The sequence below is a fragment of the Colletotrichum tamarilloi genome (genome assembly GCF_030869305.1).
Source record: "Colletotrichum tamarilloi strain Tom-12 chromosome Unknown Scaffold_22.1, whole genome shotgun sequence".
NCBI classification, from domain to species: domain Eukaryota; kingdom Fungi; phylum Ascomycota; class Sordariomycetes; order Glomerellales; family Glomerellaceae; genus Colletotrichum; species Colletotrichum tamarilloi.
In genome coordinates, this window is record NW_026849405.1 from 57461 (window position 1) to 77335 (window position 19875).

The window sequence follows — 19875 nt, forward strand, 5'->3', positions numbered from 1 at the left end:
GTCCATTGTCACTCGAACTCACCCAATCTTCCCAAAGTACTCTCTTTCTCCCGTTCATAATACTGAACATGCGCCACATATAATGGCGGTGTGTCTGAAAGCAGACTTTCGTAGGTGAACACCAGTTGTCTATGCGTACGTATCTCTGCACGAATACGGGCACAAGAAACCAAGAAGCTCACGGGGTTTGGTAGGTCAAAAGAAGACTCCTCTTTGTTATTACTTCCCAGCGGTTATGTTGACCTACTGGTAGGTTCGTGGCCATGCAGTCGATGGCAATGTGTTGGCGGCCGGCTGTCTCCGTCCAATACCCTCGCGAGGCCAGAGAACTACATTGAGGCACTTAACGTTTGGATAGACTAGCATATAGGTATGATACCTTGGATGATTTCTTTGAGATCTTTTCTCAATTTGGGCCTTCCTAAACCAAAGTAGAAACGTAACATAGCTTGTAGCCCTAAATGTTCCATCCGCCCGTTGTGCGAAGCTGACATCTTGAACTTCTGGGCTCTGCTGGTGTATAGCGCAGAATCTATGCTCGACCTATGAAGCCTCTACCTCCGTCTCAGGAAGATATGGTCATGAGTGCCCTTCCAGGTCAGAAAGTTGTTCAAATGTCAGATGTGTCTTCTCCCCCGTAGCGAACGGCCAAAGCATATACGGTTGAGAGAAATGAGCGGCGGCAAAGGCCTTCTCATCGAAGATACGGATCGCCTTGCAAAGCTAGTCGCGCTTGTGAGCGATAGCTTAGAGAGAGGTCAACAAATAAACGCTCGCGAGGGCCAGGACAGCAGTGCCGCAATGCCGGGTGTGTATCTTCCGGTAGAAGGTTCAACTAGTTTAACGGCTCTTGTTTCTCTCTACAGACTATATAATATTCGGCAATGCAAAGCAAGATTCAACCGCGTCCAAAACCTCTGCGTCCAATTCGCTAATTTCCGATGCGTATGAGTTCACTTACTTCGAGGACCCCATGTTAAGGAGGGACTTAGGACATTGCTATTTAAACATGACCAGAGTCCTCCGTCATATGGCAGCAACTCACATCGCCACCGTATTCTCCGACGTATATCACGTTGCTGGCAGAAAGTGATTAATAAGCGAGATGTTTCTATATGCTGTAATGGACGACAGCAAGTTGACCTCTCAGCCGCGTCGTCCTGGTTCATAGTACTAGGGCAAACGGCACAAAACCAGTCTGCAATGGTGCCGCCAAGGAAAGTTGACGGAGGCAGTGGTTTGATACTAGAAGGCCAAATTAGATCTGTGTTTTAATGAGGCAGTGCGGCGGCAATGTCATGTGCGACTTCGTATGGTATCAAACAGGGCGTGAGGGAGGCCTCGATAATTCTTGACGTTTGGGTGGCTCCTACCTTTCGCTGCCATGGACTCAGCGTCTTCTCTCCAAGCGCCTGCGTTAGACGCAGACCAGAGATTGTAATCTATGATGGGTAGCATTCTCGGTGTCTCTTCGTATGCGTCAGGATCAACACTCACATTTTCGACCTTGTTCTAGGATATATATACTCATGACCATGCATCGATCCCATGAAATGTTCCAGAAACCATGGCATGAGAAGGCCTGGCCCCAGACGCCTCAGTTAATGTTTTTCCGCATCCTCCTTGCCACCGATTACTTGATCTCTGAAAGGTATGTTCGCGGGCCTCCTAGAGCTTACGGAAGGGGTCAGAAAGCAGCCCAGCCGTCATTCCACGGATTACTTTTCGCTTCAGCTTTCTTCTTCGGCGCGCTCATGAAGACAGGGATGTAGGACATCATGGCTGTATAATGAGCTCGAGAGGAGAGGCTAGTCAATATGTTTGATTATTCGAAGCGATGGGAGCTAGAAGCAGGAGTCATGCCCCTCTCGCCATGGCGTGAGCGATGGGAGAATAACATTTCAGGTTTTGATTTCGGGATGTGGCAACGAGCTATGTGGAGATATGGCCGGTTCTGTAAAATGAGAAGCCGATTTACAGTATGCTGGTCTATTATTCCATGCCGGACTGGGGGTTTGCTGTGGGCGAGTCTCCTTTCTACATTTACACTGGTACCTATCTTTGAACGGTACAAGAAGTGTCGACAAGCACGCGATCGGTATTGGCTAGCTGCTGACCAGCTCTAACTGATTCCGAAATGGACATGCTATCATGCATCTGGTTCCCGTAATCGACAGCAATAAACACTTTATGTCCCGAGGCCGGCAAGCGAGAAAGTAAAGAGGGCTTTTATGCCATTTTGTCTGACCGAATCCAACGACTCAATAGATTCAGTACGTGGTTCCGGAGACCTCGAAGTGTCAAATGAGGAAGGAGGCCATGTGAGAGGCAATATAAAAGGCACAGCTTACGCCAGCGATCATTCTAGCTGGTAAGAACCACTGCGAGGTACCTTTAGAAGGCTGGACATATCGGCATCCTGTTACAGAAAGTGCTTGAGCCCAAGCCCAAACAAGCACCTGACTTACCTTACGCCTCAAAACATCTCCAGACATCTCTCTTTAACCCTCATCGACGCCATATTATTATTCGTTCCGCGCGGATGAATATACAGGGACCCTACAAGACAACAGAGTGGGTGAGACACGCTTGGCTTGATCACACGAGCGTCTGCCCAGCCTTTACTCTCGTATCCACATTCTCCAATCCTCCTACCTCAGCTCCCAGTTCTCCTCAGTGGAAATGAGGCCACCCAATCTCTTCTGTTCCTACCCAGAAAGGAGCCAAGACCATAGACATGACGAACATACCATAGCGAGAGCTGGCTCCGTCTTTATATATGAAGGCCGCTGGCCCGACCACCAACATCTGCCTCAGTCTCACATCACATCACACCAGCTCACAGCTTCCGCAAGACCGATACATAAAAGCAAATTCGTAAGTGGTATTCCAGACTGTTTCCGGCCGTGTACTCGAGAAATTTCAAAAGTCGTTACCATACATGAAGAGGAAGAAGAAATTCAGCTCCCAAACAAGCTGACAGGCAATCCCAAGAAAAACCAAAAGTACAGCTTCATGTAGCACTGCATGACCGACACTCCCACCAGATAGAAACCCAAACCCGGAAGACCCAGAGACACCCGTATTGTTACCCAAGGAAGACCAGAAGAGAAAAAAAAAGCCAAGGAACGAATACAAGAAAATTCATCCCGATGTCTCAGACCCAGACTCACATCGTACACTTGACTTGTTATACAGCCTTGTCAAAACCGACCCTCCTCTTTCCCATTTGTGTCCCATAGGCCGGCCAGCATATAAATAACTTTTCGCATCCCTCATGATACTCTCCATCGGCCACTCAGTCGCATACTTCCATCAGCCGTGAGTTCGGAGGAACTCACTCATCACCGCCTCAGTTCATCAAACGGCCTCCGTTGACGGGAATCACCGTCCCCGTAATCCACCTCGACTCGTCGCTCGCCACAAACGCAACAACGTCGGCAATGTCCTCAACGGCGCCCAGTCTCGCCTCGGCGGGCGTAAGCGAGGCCCTCTCCAAGTCGGCGCTGCGCTGGTCATCGGGCAGCGAGTCAAACATCTCCGTCTTGACCGTCCCCGGGCTGATACAATTCACAGTCACGCCATGCGCTTGCCCCATCTCCCGCGCCGCGACGCGCGTAAACGCCTCTACGGCCGCCTTGCTCCCCGCGTAGGCCATGCTGCCCGGCGAATCGGCGCGCGCGGCGACGGATGAGATGTTTATGATGCGACCGCCCGGCGCAATGTGCGGCTTGACGGCTTGCATCATAAAGAACACGGCGCGCGTGTTGGTGTCGAAGATGCGGTCGTAGTCCTCGGTGGTGGTGTCATCGAGGGTCGCGCTGAGCGTCGCGGCGGCGTTGTTAACGAGGATATCAATCTTGGTGACGCCAAACGCCATCATGGTCCGCTCGATGACCTTCTTCTGATGCTTGGAGACGTCGGCTTGGATGGCGGTCGCCGAGGACCCGCAGGCCTCGATCTCGGATATGACCTCATGGGCCTTGGCTATTGATGAAGTGTTTACAAAGGTGAAGGCGACCTTTAATCACGCGAATCACAAAAATCTAGCTTTAGCCGAAATTCTCATTTCAACAAGATTGAGGTCGGTAGAGACGCACCCTGGCCCCTTCTCGTGCGAGCTTCAACGCGATGGCGGCGCCGATGCCTCGCGCGCCGCCGGTGACGATGGCGACTTTGCCCGACAAGGACATGTTGGGCGGCGGGAGCTGTGGCAGTGGCTTCGTCCACAGGGCAGATGATGCGCGCCGCGCGAGACTTTCGCTGGTTTCTGCGTCGCTGATCTGAGGCGACTGGCTTTGATGATGCTGCTCTTGCTGGCTCAGCGCCTTGGTCAGATGAGACTGTGATAAAGGCACACTGTCAGCTTCGATGTCTGTTGGCATCCGCGGCCGGAATCCCGGTGTAGTGCAGCAGAATACCGGCAGAGTCTGGCTCTGGAGCCAGTGCGTAACGGCTCGGAAAGCCATTTGACTGGGATCCGTAGTCATGGCATTATCTTCAGTAGGTGCGACGTCCATGCAGATATGCTGCATCGGTTTGAGATGTGTGATGCGATGACGAGGGTTGGTGAAGGCTGGTACACACACACCTTGCAGTTGAACGTCAGCCTGATCATGCACACCAAGGTCTCCCGTGCGTTGGAGATGGTGTGGCGGCGCGGGGAAACTCGACTGTCGATCGTGCTGGATGACCAATGTAAGACAAAGCTCGAGATGGTCTAGTCCACACTTTCTGCTGCAAATCTACCCATTCCGCCACAGTTTCAATAGCTCGTGCAAGCTCTTTGGCTCAACTTCTCGACCAGCCTGCAAGGAAGGATGCGGACCCTGTCTGTTGCAACTGTAAGGGTGAGGATGCGGACAACGAGCCACACGTCCGACTGGCATCTGGGAGATGGATATCGTGTTCCATTGGTGTTACTCTGATGTTTGGGGGCCCAGACGTCCTTTTGACAGACGACAGACGGCATATCGCTGCAGCCCGCAGCGCAGCTTCACACAGTAGTTGGCTCAGCTGCATACTCCAATGCTTCATTGTCGATCGCTTGATCGCAAACACTTGCTACCGAAGATGGCAATTACATGAACGAGCTCAAGCCGTGTAATCGTGAGTCAGAATGCTGATTTCGAGATTTCTCACAATGCGCCCAGCGAGCTGATGCGATCGCAAATCGACGAAGCCATATGCACAACCAGTTGAGGGCTGCTGCCATACACCTCATTAGCGCTATCTCTGGCTAACATTTCCACTGTTCAGCGACTACCCTATGACCGGCTGCCGGGTCTTCTTCGCTGGATGCCAGTGGACAGCGACACCCTTGTTAGGAAGCGGCAGATGGGATGACATGCTACGCTGCGATCGCAGTTGGGCGGCCTCTGGTTGGTCGTCCCCGTGCGACGGTTTTTTTGCGACTCGGCTGGGGCGCTTCGCAATGGACCGCCGTGGACCCGTGATTACGATGGTGGTTGGACTGTGCCTGTGGACAGGGGCGAAGGTTCTCGACGTCTTGATTTCTTGACGTATGGGAACTTGGTGCTTGGCAAGTCGCAAACGGCAAAATGAAAAAAAAAAAAAGACGTTGGGCCGCGGGCGTTGGAAACGAGATTGCCGATTCAGGTCACTTTGGCGTATTAGTGGATCCAAGAGGCTGGTTGGGCCTTGAAATCAGAAATATCCCTAGGCACAAAGGGGGCTCAACTTGCTCAAGGGGCGAAAGTGGGAGATGACCCCGATGAGACGGCGTCGATGGCCGGGGCCGCCGGTGGTGAATAGGGGCCCGAGGCGGTGACGATGGGGACCGGTCCACTGGCCCTGCATCTGACCAGCCCTCGGTCTCCAGACTCCAGTGTCTCTCCCGTATCCAGTCCTTCGAGAAGGAAATGGAAGTCGGCCATGGTGCATGGGTTGCATTCCACGCATTGCTCAGGGAACCCTCAACTTTGGAGCGCGGAAGTATTCGTTGGCACAGACTCGGAGGCCGTGGAGAAGGTAACATAAAGGCATGCCTCGGACAAAAAGAAAAGCACACTGGTGACTGAGTGACTTAACAGTGAAGAGGCGCCCGAACCTTGTCCTGAGATCCGATGTTCCCTGGCATAAAGTGGTGAGCTATTCTGGGGACTTTGTCTTTGGCCAGGTTGGGGTTCTGGGATCGCCCTGTAACTCTAGGCAAACGGGGTCGTGCTAGTGTCGATTTTCGGCAGCAGCCAGCAGCAAGGACCGATGCTGTTTCGACGTCAAAAGTCAGGTAGTACATGAGCTGAGGGCAGTCATCGAGGGTGCGAGGATTGGCGGGAGGGCGCAGTGCCTTTAAAGAGCCAACCTGTCGTGCTCGTGGAGCTGCGTGGCACAACACAGAGCACTTGTAGGAAGTTGGAGGGATAGTGTCGTGTCGCAGGCGTGAATAGAAGTACGATGTTAGGGCCGCGTGCGTATGGGTCGTCCCTTGGACCTTGGGCCAGGTGGGTTGTCCCTGCTATGCTCGGATCTGGTTGTGGCAGTGACGGGGACGGGAAACGCGCTTTGAGCGTGACAGATTCAGCTCGAGTTAGAGATGAGAAGCGAGAGGGCCCTGAACCGGTATTGTGGTTTCCTTGTTTCATTGCGAGTAATCTGAAAGACCGAATTTCCTTTCGTCGTTTGGCGAATTGAGATGACGGAGTGATTGTGTACGAAGTACTGCGTATACTTCGTACGCAGTGCGGCCATGGCCCATCCATGTCTCATCCACTGCCAATATCCGGACCTCGTGGTTAGCATGCGCTCTTTGGGGAGAGTCGGCCGGAGCCAGTTGTGTCGGACTCGGGTCATGATCCAGCATCAAATGTCGGGGTCTTGGCTTGGACCTATGATGCGAGAGTATTCGTATAGAGTATCCGTACCTTGGAGTAGCAGCGATGAGGGCCCTTGCAGGCTTCGATGTCATTGATGGTTTGTGCATGTTGCTTGGGTATTACGTATTGTTCCGCCGATGATTGAGAATATTGATCGTTCTAAACGTTGAGGTTGCAGACTTGTGTAGCCAGTCGCTATCTTTTTTTTCTTCTTGTTCGTTTCTTTTCGGGGTTTGTTTGTCCTTCCTCCCCGCCCTTCTTCTGCGCCCCCCGCTGTGCCTGCCCATGCATTTATCCATCCTGCCGCCTGCCGTGTCTGCCCCCAACTTGATGCCAAAACGGCAGCCAGTCAGTTCGCAGCTCCTTCCCCTCTGTCTTCAGTTCTGCAAAGAGTGAACGGACGATACGTACCTCACTTAGCCTAGGTAGGTAGGGTTTAGGTAAGCTCAGGCACGGGTACGGACGCATGCACGACTCAAAATGCAATCCAACTCAGCTGAACGGACGATAGACTAATGTATCATGAGGTAAGAGGATGCCCTTACGTGCATTAGGTAATCTTTTGGTTATTCGATGCTTTGCTTCCGCGACCCTGGGCCACTTGGTGTTGAATGCCCAGTTGAAGGATAAAGAATTCAGTCCCGGATATTCCACAAAGCCTTCCAGACCGAATTACCTACGTTTTTGTATCCATATACATCTCCTTGGACGTTATGATCTTACATGAGGTAAGGTACCTGGGATATTATGAGTACGCCAACTGGGCAGTCCGCACCTAAGGTACCTTATTGTTGGCAGTTCATTGAAGGCACCCGTTGGCTTTTGGCTGGGCACGTGACAGGGAGGTGGCCTTTTGTGCCAGACCACCGCACTTTCCTCACTTTACTTTGACTGGCCGCTTTTTCCAAAGCAACGCCTAGCCCAGTCTGGCTGGCGCTAATGCAGTCCTGGTGGCGCCCTTCTCTCCAGGCTACAAATGACACCAGCCGATTGGGGGTCGAGCCAAGTACTCGGTACTTGTTCCCCTCAGACCTCCACTTCATCAGTCCCAGCATTTCGCTCGCTTCCGACACCCATAATGGCACACTCTCAGGGATCGTCTCTGCAAATAGACTTGTACCCGTCTACTTCCGTGGTCCCTCAAGTACACTATCTGATCTCCACGACGTGACCTCGACTTTGGTGCTGTACTGGAGAAGGTAGCGCCTGTTCATCGCCCTTTCTGCCAGTCACCCTCACGTTCGCTCGCGCTCTGTCTTCTGCCCGCTCCCCCGACCTGCAGTAGGGGGTTGATTTCTGACTTGACTGGCTGCAGTCCCGTCTGCCTGTCTCTTCCAAGGTTGTCTGCACTGGCACCAATCCCAAATACCTTCTCCAAAAACTCCAGTTCTCGACACAAGACTGGACGGTGAGGTGAACGAACCATTAGATTGTTTGACACCATTCGCCTTACCGAGCGCTACAACTTCCAACAACTAGCAACGTCCCGTCATTCAACCTTTCCTACCTTGCTCCTCCACCACTACTTCGCCTACCACCACCACCTCCACCATCATCTCTCTCTCTCTCTCTACCTTACCACTACCCGACGACACAACACAACGTTAGCACAAGACACGCCGGCCAACTGCCCACCTGGACCAGTCTTGAACCGACCCATCCTCGCCTGTTCCGTGCTCTCAACAGCATAATTTGCCGCTTGCTTTTTCTCTATCACTCGTTTGCAACGGTGGACTTCTCCAGTCTTTTCAACTCTTATCGTTGTACATCCCGGGTACCGCTCCAATACACTTCCCTCCCGTCCCCATGCGATCTTGAACGACGCGCCGACCGAAGAATCCATACCTGTATCCGTATCCCGATCCCAACCTTGATCCAACTCCCGCCTTCGACACTCCCGTCGCTCACACGCCGCGCCTATGCTGCACTACACCCTCGACAGATGAGAGCTCAACGACGCATTTTTTTCGAACGAGACATTTGGCAGACGAGTGGTGTATTCTAGGGAATAATTGGCTTTTCGGCCTTCCTCAAGGCCATTCCTTTCCTAGATGATGGTGCGTAGAACTGCCCATAACTCGCCACTGCACCCATCTTTGGCACCCAACGTTTCGAGAGCCTTGCGAGTCGTCCTTGTTTAGCATGGCGCGCTGCTTTTCTTTGCCTCCATTTCAGGCCTCGAATTTTACTTACTGAGCCTCCTTTCCCTGAACAGCACCTTTGACTAACTCTCCGTGCTATCCGCAGACCTCATCTAGACCCCGCGCCGATGTTGGTGGCAGCTTTGCGAGTCGACGCGGTCATGCGAGCCAGCTGTCAATTTCAGACCCCAGCCACCATGTGACCGAGACCATTGGAACGCTCTACGGCGACGAGGAGTACGACAGCGATGGCCGACCCATCAGCTACCTCGGACAGTCCTACACCGACCAGCTCAACAACAAGTTCGAATCCGACCACTCCGACGACGATCCTCGTAGGCAGATGATCCGTTCAGCGTCAGACAAGACGGGCTTGGGCATGGCACAAAATGGCACCACGACTCTCAAACATTCACAGACTTTGCCAACACGGTCGCCTAGCCAGCGAAGCATGTCGTTTGAGAACGGCCCCAAATCGCCGCCAATCTCCTTACGAGATGTTAAGAACGAGTCCTCCCAATTTCCTCTAGGCAGCATCGAGAACCCCAACGACATCGCGCAGGAACTCAACAACTTGCAGGCCCTGCGGCGCATGTCTATGGATGTCGGAAACAATGCTGACCCTGATATGCTCCCCTTTTCCGGCTTGTCCCTAGTCGCCATGCCTCCTATCGCACCAACGGGAGACGATGACGAAAATGATCCTTCACGGTTACTCTGGGTTCCTGCGGCAGTCCATCCCGAGCTGGCCCCGACGGAATTCAAGACCTTCTTAGAGGATCGTGTCAAGACTATTCGGCGGCGATCAGGCGACTCCGGTGACGGCGGTATGGGCCGAAGCGATTCTGGCGGCGGCCTGCGGAGAAAGAAGAGCATGCTCTCACGACAAATCGACAACTCTGGGGGAAGAGGCGCCGTTGGGTACGTGGACGGCGCCGAGAGACTCGGGCGCAAGAGCTCGCTCAGAGACTATTCAACTCCTGAGCTCAACCTGAACGAACTAGTCAAGGACCCTTCCAAAGTAGTGCGTGAGCTTTCCGAAGGTGCTCAACCGGAGGCTGGCGCCGAGGATCTGCCCATCTTGCCTGTAGCTCCCGGTATGGGACTGCGCAGGTCAACCCGAACAACCTACCGAAAGAACGGCAGTGTACGCTCAGATCGGTTGCCATTCTCCAAGCGGGTCGCCAATCGACATGCCCACACGGATTCCTCTGACTCCGCGGATACGGTCCCCCCTCTGCCATCTGACGTGCCCGAAGTGCCACCGTTGCCTACGCAGCAAAGAGCGCAATCAGAGCCAGTGTCAGAGAATTTCTCGCGCCCCAATCGCTCAGTCCGACGCCAGCACAAGTTCTCTCAAGATCTGGGCACGACTTCTGACGGTGCTTCGTCCGAAATCGAGGAACCTGTTTCTCCCCTGAGCACACGTCCTGAACAGCAACACCCAACGAGAACATCTTCAGTTTCGGCTGATGCCAAGCCCCCGGTTCCTGCCATTGTTGAGTCGCCAGCAACAGACGAGAGCGCGCAAAGGCAGCAATTCCCCCAGAGGTCCTCATCTTCACAGCATGCCCCTTCACAGCCCCTTATGGACGAGCCTCCCGCTCGTTCAAGCAAACGTCCGGGTTCAGCCAACTCTGCGCCAAGCCCGACAACACCTACGGCACCTCAACAACCGCCACAGGTGCAACAGCAGCCCAAGCAGCAGCAAACCAATGCCCCTAACCACACCTTGAACGACATGGCCTCCCACCCATCTGTCTTACCTGGCAGTGGCGCAAACCGAACCGATACGTTGACGTTCATTCCCACTCTACAGCCAGAGGAGAAGAAGCCAGAAGAAAAGAGGGTGGAAAAGAAACTGAGAAAGGAGAGAGACGATGATGCTTCGAGTATATCTTCGAGCAAATCCTCTGGAGGCTGGTCAAAGTGGCTCAAGGGCGGTAGTGACGACAAGGACAAAAAGAAGAAGGAAGAAGAGAAGAGGAAAAAGCAGCAAGTCGCCGAGAAGGGACAGGACAATGCCCGTTTGGATGTTCTCCAGAACTCAATCGAGGGTGCGTCTTCCAAGGGAAGAGAAAGTATCATTGTGGACCGCGACAACGTCGATAACAAATTGGCCGAAGAGCGAAAGAAGGAGAGCAAGAAGTCGGAAGCCAAGAAGGAGAAGGAGGGTGGTCTCTTCTCGGGCCTCTTTGGCGGTGGCAAGAAGAAGAGCGAAAAGGAGAACAGCAGCAAGAAGAACCAACATCTGCGGGTCTCGGAGGAGGTGCCGTACCGCCCGCTTAAGGCCGATGTCGACTACCACTGGACCAGATTCCCGTTGCTCGAGGAACGAGCGATTTATCGGATGGCTCACATTAAGCTCGCAAACCCGCGTCGCTCTCTGTTGAGTCAGGTTCTTCTCAGCAACTTCATGTACAACTACCTCGCCATCGTTCAGGCCATGCACCCACAGATGCAGGTTCCTCAGTCGCCACAGCAGAGACGTCTGGAAGAGGAGCGTCGCCGCAAAGAACAGGAAGAGCAGTATTTGGCGCAGCAACAGCAGCAGCAGCAGCAGCAAGAGGCGGGGGAGCAGGACTCGACGGGCCAGTACAACTTTGACTATCATCGGGTATGTTAAGTATCTCTACTCTAGTCCGGAGAGCCAAGCTGACTCGATTCCTAGGGCGAAAACCAATACGGTGACCATCCTCATGATGAGGTGGACTACGTTGATGACGCTCAAATTTACGAGTACGACCATGGCGGCGACGTGGATAACGGACGCAGCAATGGCTACCAAGGCCCTGACAGCTATGACCCTCAGCCTGGCAAGCAGTATTATCATGATCAGTACGGGCGTGACGGCAGCGACGACGCAAGGCGCCGGGACGACCGTGAGGACATGTGGTGAGAAGCAGTGGTGGCAGAGGCAGAGGCAGCGACAGCTGTGGCTGTAGCTACTGGTGAAAAGGGCATTCTTGGACGGCGAGACTCCTAGGCTCTGCCTCTGTTGCAGTCTCGAACCTAGTTGGAAGGCGCTGTGCAATCATCCAAACGTATGTGCATAAGGCGGAGTTGATGGATTGAGTGCAACATATATTCAAAGGGGGAACCCATGTGTGGCTTGGCTAAGCCTCCACGAGTCCCTTCATTTTCACATCCTTTCATATCTTCATATTTAGTATCCTGCTGGCTTGACTTGTGGTGGACGGACGGTGGAGTGCTTTTGTTGCAGCACATGTAAACAGTTAGCATAGCGACCGGAATCTTCTGGAGGCTACTTAGGTTCAATCGCGACACGCGGGGAAGAAGAATAGAGTAGCGCAACCACAGCAAATGTGGTGGATCCATTTCTTTGCTCCTCACTTGCTTCCGTGCTTCCCCAATACCTTGCCCAAGCCGGGGGCGAGTTGTTGGGATGTCGTTGTTTCGGCTTCCGGCCTCCGGACTCCCGCCTCATCCCGCCGGGCCTCATCCAAGAGGTTAGACCTCACGTGCCCAGGTTGCTCAGAGGTCTAGGGTATCTTTGAGGTGTGCCATAGTTCTTTGAGAAGAATCCAACACTGTACTGTATATGTCTGCAAGGAGAAATTTGCGACGGGACCTGCAGGTCTAAACGATCAAAGAGAGTGAGCTGAGGTGCTGTTCGCCTCCGTTTGAATCGAATGTCGTGTCTATCCCTGAGAGGTCCAACTCGGGGCAGAAGTGAGCAATAAAGTGAGGAGCTGAGGTCCCGGCTGTGTTTAGCGCTACCTACCTGGAAGGCAGCTGCCCGAGCCCCGCTGTGGTGCCTGGAGGTGCCCAGCAGGCTCTCCCGTCAGTCACTCAGCGAGCTTAGGTACCTCAGGTTCCAGTGGAGGTCTAGTGCGATTTGATCTTTGAGGTGCTTAAGTGCTGTTCTGCCTATCCGCCCCATGATGCCTAGCCAAGAGGTGTCGCGTAGGTACCTGGGTAGGTAGCTGGAGTTGCTCTGGGAAGGCCCAGCACATTACCTTACCTCTGTAGCCCCTGCCAGCTGTGAGCATCCGCGCTAAACCATTTGGGGCAAGAGCAGCCTCTTCTGGCAGTGCGCCAATTCGTCCGTTCGTTGCTTCCACCTACACCTTGCACTTTTCCTCAACCTCCAGAAAAATATCACCAGCCTTGTAAGGGGAGCTTGTTCCTTTTCTCGTCGCAAACATCACCGTCTGCTCCTTCCAACCTCATTTCCATCTCCGTTGATACCCAATTCCTCCCCTCGACGACCACCCGAACCGAGCACCCGGTCACTCACCCGACGACGAACCCCCGAGCCCGATCGTCCCCCCCCTGCGACTTTCAATCGCCCAATCTCCATCTCGCGATTACCTCGACAACAAACTAGCATGGCTGCCGTGAGTTACCTCCTTTTCTCGTCGTTTCAAGCTTCCCAATCAGTATCATACACCTCGTGATGTTTTGTATCTCATTGCGCATCTCCCCGCTCTGCTCTGTCCTCGTTGCCGTGATGCTTCGCTGTTCTCCAGCGGGACCTTGACAGCTCCTCCTTGTCCCGCTTCTGGCCCCAGTACTAACATGTCATCGATGTCTATAGCCGCGTCCATACAACAACAACCCGGGCTACATGCCCAACGGAGCTTCCTCGATTCCTCCTGGAGCTGCGCCTCTCCTCCCCAACCAGGGTCGCGTTATCCAGACTGGCCCCATCCGAGTTCTGTGCATAGCTGATGTTCGAGGTTCGTCGCCATTCCATCAAATCCCGTCGGGCGACCGGCTATGAAGCTTGAATCTAACATCAACTTTGATAGGAAACCTCACATCCCTCAACGACCTGGCAAGACAAGCACGAGCCGATCACATCATCCACACTGGCGACTTTGGCTTCTACGACGACACCTCCCTGGAGCGAATCGCAGAAAAGTAAGGAACACTCCGCGACTCTATAACCGACCGTTGTCATTCTGACACTGGTGCGAAGAACCCTGAAGCATGTTGCTCAATACTCTCCCCTGATTTCCGAGCCCGTCAAGAAGGCCATCCAGCAGGGCGGCCCCGGACCCGTCAAGAGCCGATTCCCTGCCAACGAGCTTCCCCTCTCCGAGCTCTCTCTACTCTTGAGCGGCGAGATCAAGCTCGATATCCCAGTATACACTGTATGGGGTGCTTGCGAAGATGTCCGCGTTCTCGAGAAGTTCCGTTCCGGAGAGTATAAGGTACACAACCTGCACATCATCGACGAGGCCCGCTCGATGCTTCTCGAGCTCGGTGGAGTCAAGCTGCGCCTCTTGGGTCTTGGTGGTGCTGTTGTCATGCACAAGCTCTTCGACAATGGCGAAGGAAGAACTACGATCGCCGGAGGTCAGGGAACTATGTGGACTACCTTGTTGCAGATGGGCGAACTTGTCGACACTGCGCACCGAGTTTACGACCCAACCGAAACCCGCGTCTTCGTCACCCACGCCTCTCCTGCCCGTGAGGGTATTCTGAACCAGCTTTCCGTCACCCTCAAGGCCGACTTCTCCATTTCCGCTGGACTCCACTTCCGTTACGGCAGCTCCTACAACGAGTTCAGCGTAAACCCCACCCTCGACCACTACCGCGGCAAGCTCGCTGCCTCCAAGGCCTCTTTCAACGATGTTTGGGAGACGGTCAAGAACGAGGTCGAGCCAGCCATCTCTCAGAACGAGGGCCAGCAGAACCTGCTCAAGAACGCCCTCCAGATTGTCGAGAAGATGCCCACTACTGCTGCGGGAGGCAACCCCTTCGGCGGTCCCGTTGCCGGCCAGGCACAACTCGGCCAGGTCGACGAGAGTGCTTTCAAGAACATGTGGAACTTCAACTTGGCTGATGCCGCATTCGGATGGTTGGTGCTTGAGATTCAGGATGGACGTATCGGAACTGAGATGCGCGCCCAAGGCTTCAACTTCTCACACAGAGGTGCCAAGGCCGCTGCGCCTGTTCCCGCCGGACCTGCTGGCGCTGGCAACCTGCCTGCCCCGGCCCCGCCTTCCACTCAGACTACGGCTCCCCCGCCCACCAGCAGACAGCCGTCATCCCAAGCACCTCCCAAGCCTGCGGTCGCAACACCCCTGCCATCAGCTAAGCCTGGAACTCCTCAACCTGCTGCTGCGGCACCACCTGCGGTCCCTCCCAAGGACGAGCGCCCTGCGCCTGCGCCTGCTAACGGATCAGCCAACGGCCCTGACCCCGTCTCTTCTCCCGCACCCAAGACACCTGCTCAAGATATTGTCGGTCTTTTCATTATGAATGTGAACTCCGAGGAGCAGACTCGTGATCTTTTCGACGGCGAGCACAAGAACAACATCCTCAAGGTCGAGAAATGGGGCAACTCCAACAAAGTTGTCATGTTCAAGACGATTGAGGAACGTGATGCTGCTCTGAACAGCCTTCCCGAAGACCTCAAGACCCGGGCTCAAGAGGACCGGTCTCGTCCCCTCGTCAAGGTTTTCCAACACCGCGAGAGCAAGTTCCAGCCCCGCGGTGGTGCCGGCAACTGGGGCAGCAGCAGAGGCGGTGGTAACTCTGCAAACACTGGCAGCGGCTACCGCAGTGCCGGTGGCGCCAGTGATTCCGAGAGCACCCGTCGTGGCGGCCGTGGTGGTGGCCGAGGTGGACGAGGAGGCGAGCGCGGAGGACGTGGAGGACGTGGTCGCGGTGGCCTCAAGGGCGAAGGCGGCGCCTCCCCCGCCCCCGGTCCTGCTACCCCGGCAGAGTAGGACTCTCCTCCTGAAGCCTTTGATGAAGTATGGAAGATGGCTCAGGCCTCGGAATCGAAGCCACGTGGTCCGTCAAATGAAGTCTTTGAAGCTGTAATGGCCAAGTTTGGCCCTTCGCAAGCAGGGGAATGAAAGGACAAAGATTTCATCGTTTTTTTGCCGGTTATGAATGGGAGAAAGGGGGGCCAAAGAAAAAATAAGTGCTACCAATTCTTGTACGCGTATCTTAATGAGACAACTTGAGGGGGGGAAAGGTGGAAAAGACCTTTTTTTTCCAACTCAAGTTTCCGTTTTTCATCCATGTTTGGGGGGTTTTCCTTCGTCAGTGAGAAGTGCATAAAAGGTGGTTGTGCTTTTATGAGACGAGAGGGAGAAAGGCCTGGAACGTTTTTTGGGTTCCGAATGTTGAGGCTTTCGCGGAAGTCTTGATGTAGTAGAAACTACCTCTTTGTGAGGTTGATAGTCTTTGAGAGTTCCCAACCCAGTGCCAACCCAGCGTTGCTATGCTCTCGGTATCAGTCTTAAGCGAAGATGTTATAGCCCATGGTTTGGTATGTTAAGCAAGAGATTGATTTTGTTTGGTATGAAAATGTAGTATAGATGGCATGTAGTTATAAGACGCAGTTGAGAGGCTACCTAGGGCAAGGCTGTGTGGAAGGCTCGGCCGGCTTTGCCTTTGGGGGAGTTAAAGTTGCAGTGAAAAGGGGCTGAACTACGTACCATAGGCCGGAGTACCTAAGATGGACAGATGGCTTACAGGAGGGACTTGAGGGCGGCAGAAGGGAACCGAGGGGTCAGCTGGGTTCTATCTCCTTTGGGGGGGTTCAGATTGCAGTGAAAATGCACAGCTATCGGTATGGAATCGGAGCTTGTTGGAGTCTGCCAGGTAAGCTTGGCTGTATCCCCTTGGGGGTAGTTAAGACTGCAGTGCAACGCTGACATCCTCAGGTCCCCCCAAGAAAAAGGGTACGGCGCGAATCAGAGGACTTGCCGAATTGCATGACATTGAAAGGACTGATGGTGGGCTAAGGTTCCTTGAGGGGAGGTTGAAATCACAGTGCAGAAGACGCATATACATGCGCCTATGACGAAGGCTGTGTAGTGAATGACGTAGGCTGGTCCATCGTTGCTGACGTCCAGGTTTGTGAGTTGGATCTTCGCAGCAAGCAGAGGAAGCCTGATATTCCAGATTCTGTTATTCTGAATCTATATAATCGTAGTGTTAACAGAGCTTTTGCCTGGGACCAGGGTGAGCTTGGCCTCATTGTCGACAACAGATGCATCCTTGGCAACCATGTTCCCAATCCGAAATGACTTTGTTTGATAAGCCATAACATCTTAAAGCGCAAAGTATTGAAGCAAAGTTGAGATGATATGAGCGCCTGTTCCCCTACGTTGCTCTCTCCCCGTTCATATTTACTGACGAACCGATCGTGAAGGCGCCGTGATGAATATAAGTGCGGGCACTTGACATGGTTGAAATAGATGTATGCACTACAAAGTTCACAGCCTAGTCACCCTAACAAAGGTCATCAACACCGCAGATGTCACCGACACTACCGCCGCTTCGATGTCGAGATGGAAGCAGCCATCCGAGTGGGCTGATCCATCACCTTGGATTACCAAAAACAGGACGGTTTAATATGAAGATGGACAGAGAGTGTCCCAGCTGAACAGGAATAACGATGGACGAGCTGCTCAACGAGCCTTGGACACAAAGGTCGCCTTGTAGATGGAGAGTCTGCCAGGCGATTGCAGCCAAAGGATAGAATGGAGGTTTTGTTTAAAGGAGTACCCGTTCTTGTTGTCTTATAAGCAGTAAGCAGCCATGCTACCAACACGAGCTCAATTGTCAGGCTTTGATGGTCTCAATGGGAGATATCAAGGGCTCGTGGCGGCTGCCTTTGCTGTTGTCGATGATCGCTTTCACTGATACGTCTGCGGGGACTCACATACACGAAATCCAAGAGATCGCAGCTGAGCAGTGTCCCGTCCAGAACACTAAAGTCGTTCAGCCAGACTTGGGAGCTTAAGGCCGCGCTTGCCGTTTCCTCATGTTTCTCTAAGGTTGCTTAAGAAACAGGCCCAGCGGCCTTTGTTGCTATACATTTAGTGTAGAGAATCTATCTGGGGGTGCCCGCCTTCTATGCAGCCATGCCGATAACTGAATTTCCCTGTGTTGATACATATACATACAGTTTACAAGAGCTTCAAAAGCTCACCAGACCCCTTTTTCCCTTTGTGAATTTCCTTCCTCACGCCCGGATTATCCCAGAATCGGCATTTTACGCAATAGGCTTCATACCCTTGTGAATGGCAGCAACACCGCCAGTCAAGTTCTCATAACCCTCACCCGAGATAACGAAACCAGCATCCTTGATCATATCCCTGAACTCCGTCTGGCTGGGGAACCGTTCGATACTCTCGACGAGGTACTGGTAGCTATCCCTGTCACCAGCAACAAGCTGGCCAATGAGGGGGATGCCGCTAAAGGACCACCGCTTGTAGATGGCGTTGAAAAGCGGGTAGTCGTCTGCCTTGCTGAACTCGAGGCAGGCGAAGACACCGCCGGGCTTGAGCACGCGGTGGGCCTCGCGCAGGGCGGCGGGGATGTTTGTAAAGTTGCGGATGCCGAAGGCGACGGTGTAGAGGTCGACGGAGTTGTCCTTGATGGCGCCCTCGGGGAGCTTCTCGGCATTGGCCTCGAGCCAGGACATGGCGGCCTGCTGGGAGGCCGGGAGGGATCGGGAACGGTCGCGGCCGACGGCGAGCATGGAGGGGTTGATGTCGGAGATTGTGACGCGGACGTCGGGGTTGTGGTTGATGTTGTGCGCCGTGTGGAGCATGCGGAAGGCAATGTCACCTGTGCCGCCGGCGATGTCGAGGATGTGTTGGGGGGTGGGTGGGTTGGAGGCTGAGAGGCCTGGCTGGAGGCCGGAGACGAAGTGGTTCCTGGGAGGAGCGTTAGTGGTGATGGCATGACAGATGTTGAGAGAAACTCAACGTACTTCCATATTCTGTGCCAGCCAAAGGACATGAGATCGTTCATGCGGTCATAAGAGTCGGCGACGCTGTGGAAGACGCCGGCGACGCGGTCGGCCTTCTCAGACTCGGGGACAGTCTTGAAGCCAAAGTGCGTTGTCTTGCCATCGGCGGAAGGGTCGGTTGAGGTGTTGATGGATCGGGAGGCGATTGCGAAAGGGCGGGAGATAGGGGAAGGAGATGTGCTGAGCTGGTTCGAAAGGGATCGCGCGCTCCAGGAGGAGCGGAGGGCGCGTCGGGTCGCCATTGCTATGGAATGGCTCGTTCTTGTCGAGGATGCGTGGAGAGACCTGGGGGCGGCGCGCAATGAAGTCAGTCGATCGGTGCTTGGAGAGCTTCCAGGATGGAATAAATTTTGGTGGAGAATTTGGGGATTGGGTGTGGCTAGTGCGCGCTATGTCGATGACATTGAGGAGTCAAGCCACATCTTGAAGACCAGGGCCCGTGAATAAGGATATCCAGATGGGAGTGTGAATTTCTTTGCCGGATGGAATAAAGAAATGACTTACCTAGACGGTGGCCTCGTTGGAGGTGACTTCTGTATTGGCTGTGGTCGAAGCCTCCTTATGTGCCGCTCGGTGATGGGCCAAAGCCTTGACAAAGGTGTGAACCTGGTCCTTTGCGAGCCAGATGATAGTGCAGATGAGAGCAATGACCAGGATGACCAACAAAGCGATGGAACCAGCGGGAGTCATGTTGAGGCTCCTCGATCAACTTCTTGATGGAAAGTGTATCCGAGGCTCAGTAAATTTGGGACGAAAAAAAAAAAAGCTGATGGCGATGAAGTCGGATCTTAAGTTCTCAATGGAGGCTGTTGATTGCGTATTGTGACGAGTAGTAAGTGGCGGAGGTGTGTGAAGTGAAAGAGGTTTTTGTGGTGAGTATGCATGGGAAGGAAAAAATGAAGGTACGCTCCTTCCGAAGTAATTGTATTGAGAGCGTGAAAATAAACAAAAGTGTGCACTCTTTGTTTCTCCTGTGTGATTTCCTGAGCTGCCTGTGAAGGCATCCAAGTCAGGACAGACTTACACACAGCAAACTGGAGCTCTACACCGAGATTCACCGGTCACCAAACCGCATCCCTGGAAAATCACCAGTAACGGCAAGTGGGGCGATCTATCGATAAGAATCTCCGACTTCCACCCACAGCTG

At 53.7% G+C, this 19875-nt stretch overlaps 4 protein-coding genes across 4 annotated transcripts, besides 1 other annotated feature; 2 read left to right on the forward strand and 2 right to left on the reverse strand.

Annotated features, from left to right (window-relative positions):
* Positions 1-2960: 2960 nt before the first annotated feature.
* Positions 2961-3029: a sequence feature (Short protein (CTAM01_07211, KAK1498482.1) was converted to a misc_feature.).
* Positions 3030-3352: 323 nt separating this feature from the next.
* On the reverse strand, positions 3353-4535 carry CTAM01_07212 (short-chain dehydrogenase; the record flags this gene model as incomplete). The annotated part of the gene is made up of 2 exons (XM_060523236.1): positions 3353-4021; positions 4101-4535. The coding sequence occupies 2 exons, from the start codon at positions 4533-4535 to the stop codon at positions 3353-3355; spliced, it is 1104 nt and encodes a 367-aa protein (XP_060381974.1).
* A 4352-nt stretch (positions 4536-8887) lies between these two features.
* Positions 8888-11876, forward strand: CTAM01_07213 (uncharacterized protein; the record flags this gene model as incomplete). The annotated part of the gene is made up of 3 exons (XM_060523237.1): positions 8888-8893; positions 9084-11594; positions 11649-11876. The coding sequence occupies 3 exons, from the start codon at positions 8888-8890 to the stop codon at positions 11874-11876; spliced, it is 2745 nt and encodes a 914-aa protein (XP_060381975.1).
* A 1453-nt stretch (positions 11877-13329) lies between these two features.
* CTAM01_07214 (calcineurin-like phosphoesterase) lies at positions 13330-15681 on the forward strand (the record flags this gene model as incomplete). The annotated part of the gene is made up of 4 exons (XM_060523238.1): positions 13330-13338; positions 13539-13680; positions 13753-13864; positions 13923-15681. The coding sequence occupies 4 exons, from the start codon at positions 13330-13332 to the stop codon at positions 15679-15681; spliced, it is 2022 nt and encodes a 673-aa protein (XP_060381976.1).
* A 2285-nt stretch (positions 15682-17966) lies between these two features.
* On the reverse strand, positions 17967-19418 carry CTAM01_07215 (ubiquinone/menaquinone biosynthesis methyltransferase; the record flags this gene model as incomplete). The annotated part of the gene is made up of 3 exons (XM_060523239.1): positions 17967-18633; positions 18690-19117; positions 19335-19418. 3 exons carry the CDS (start codon positions 19416-19418, stop codon positions 17967-17969), a joined length of 1179 nt encoding a protein of 392 aa, XP_060381977.1.
* Between the last annotated feature and the right edge of the window lie 457 nt (positions 19419-19875).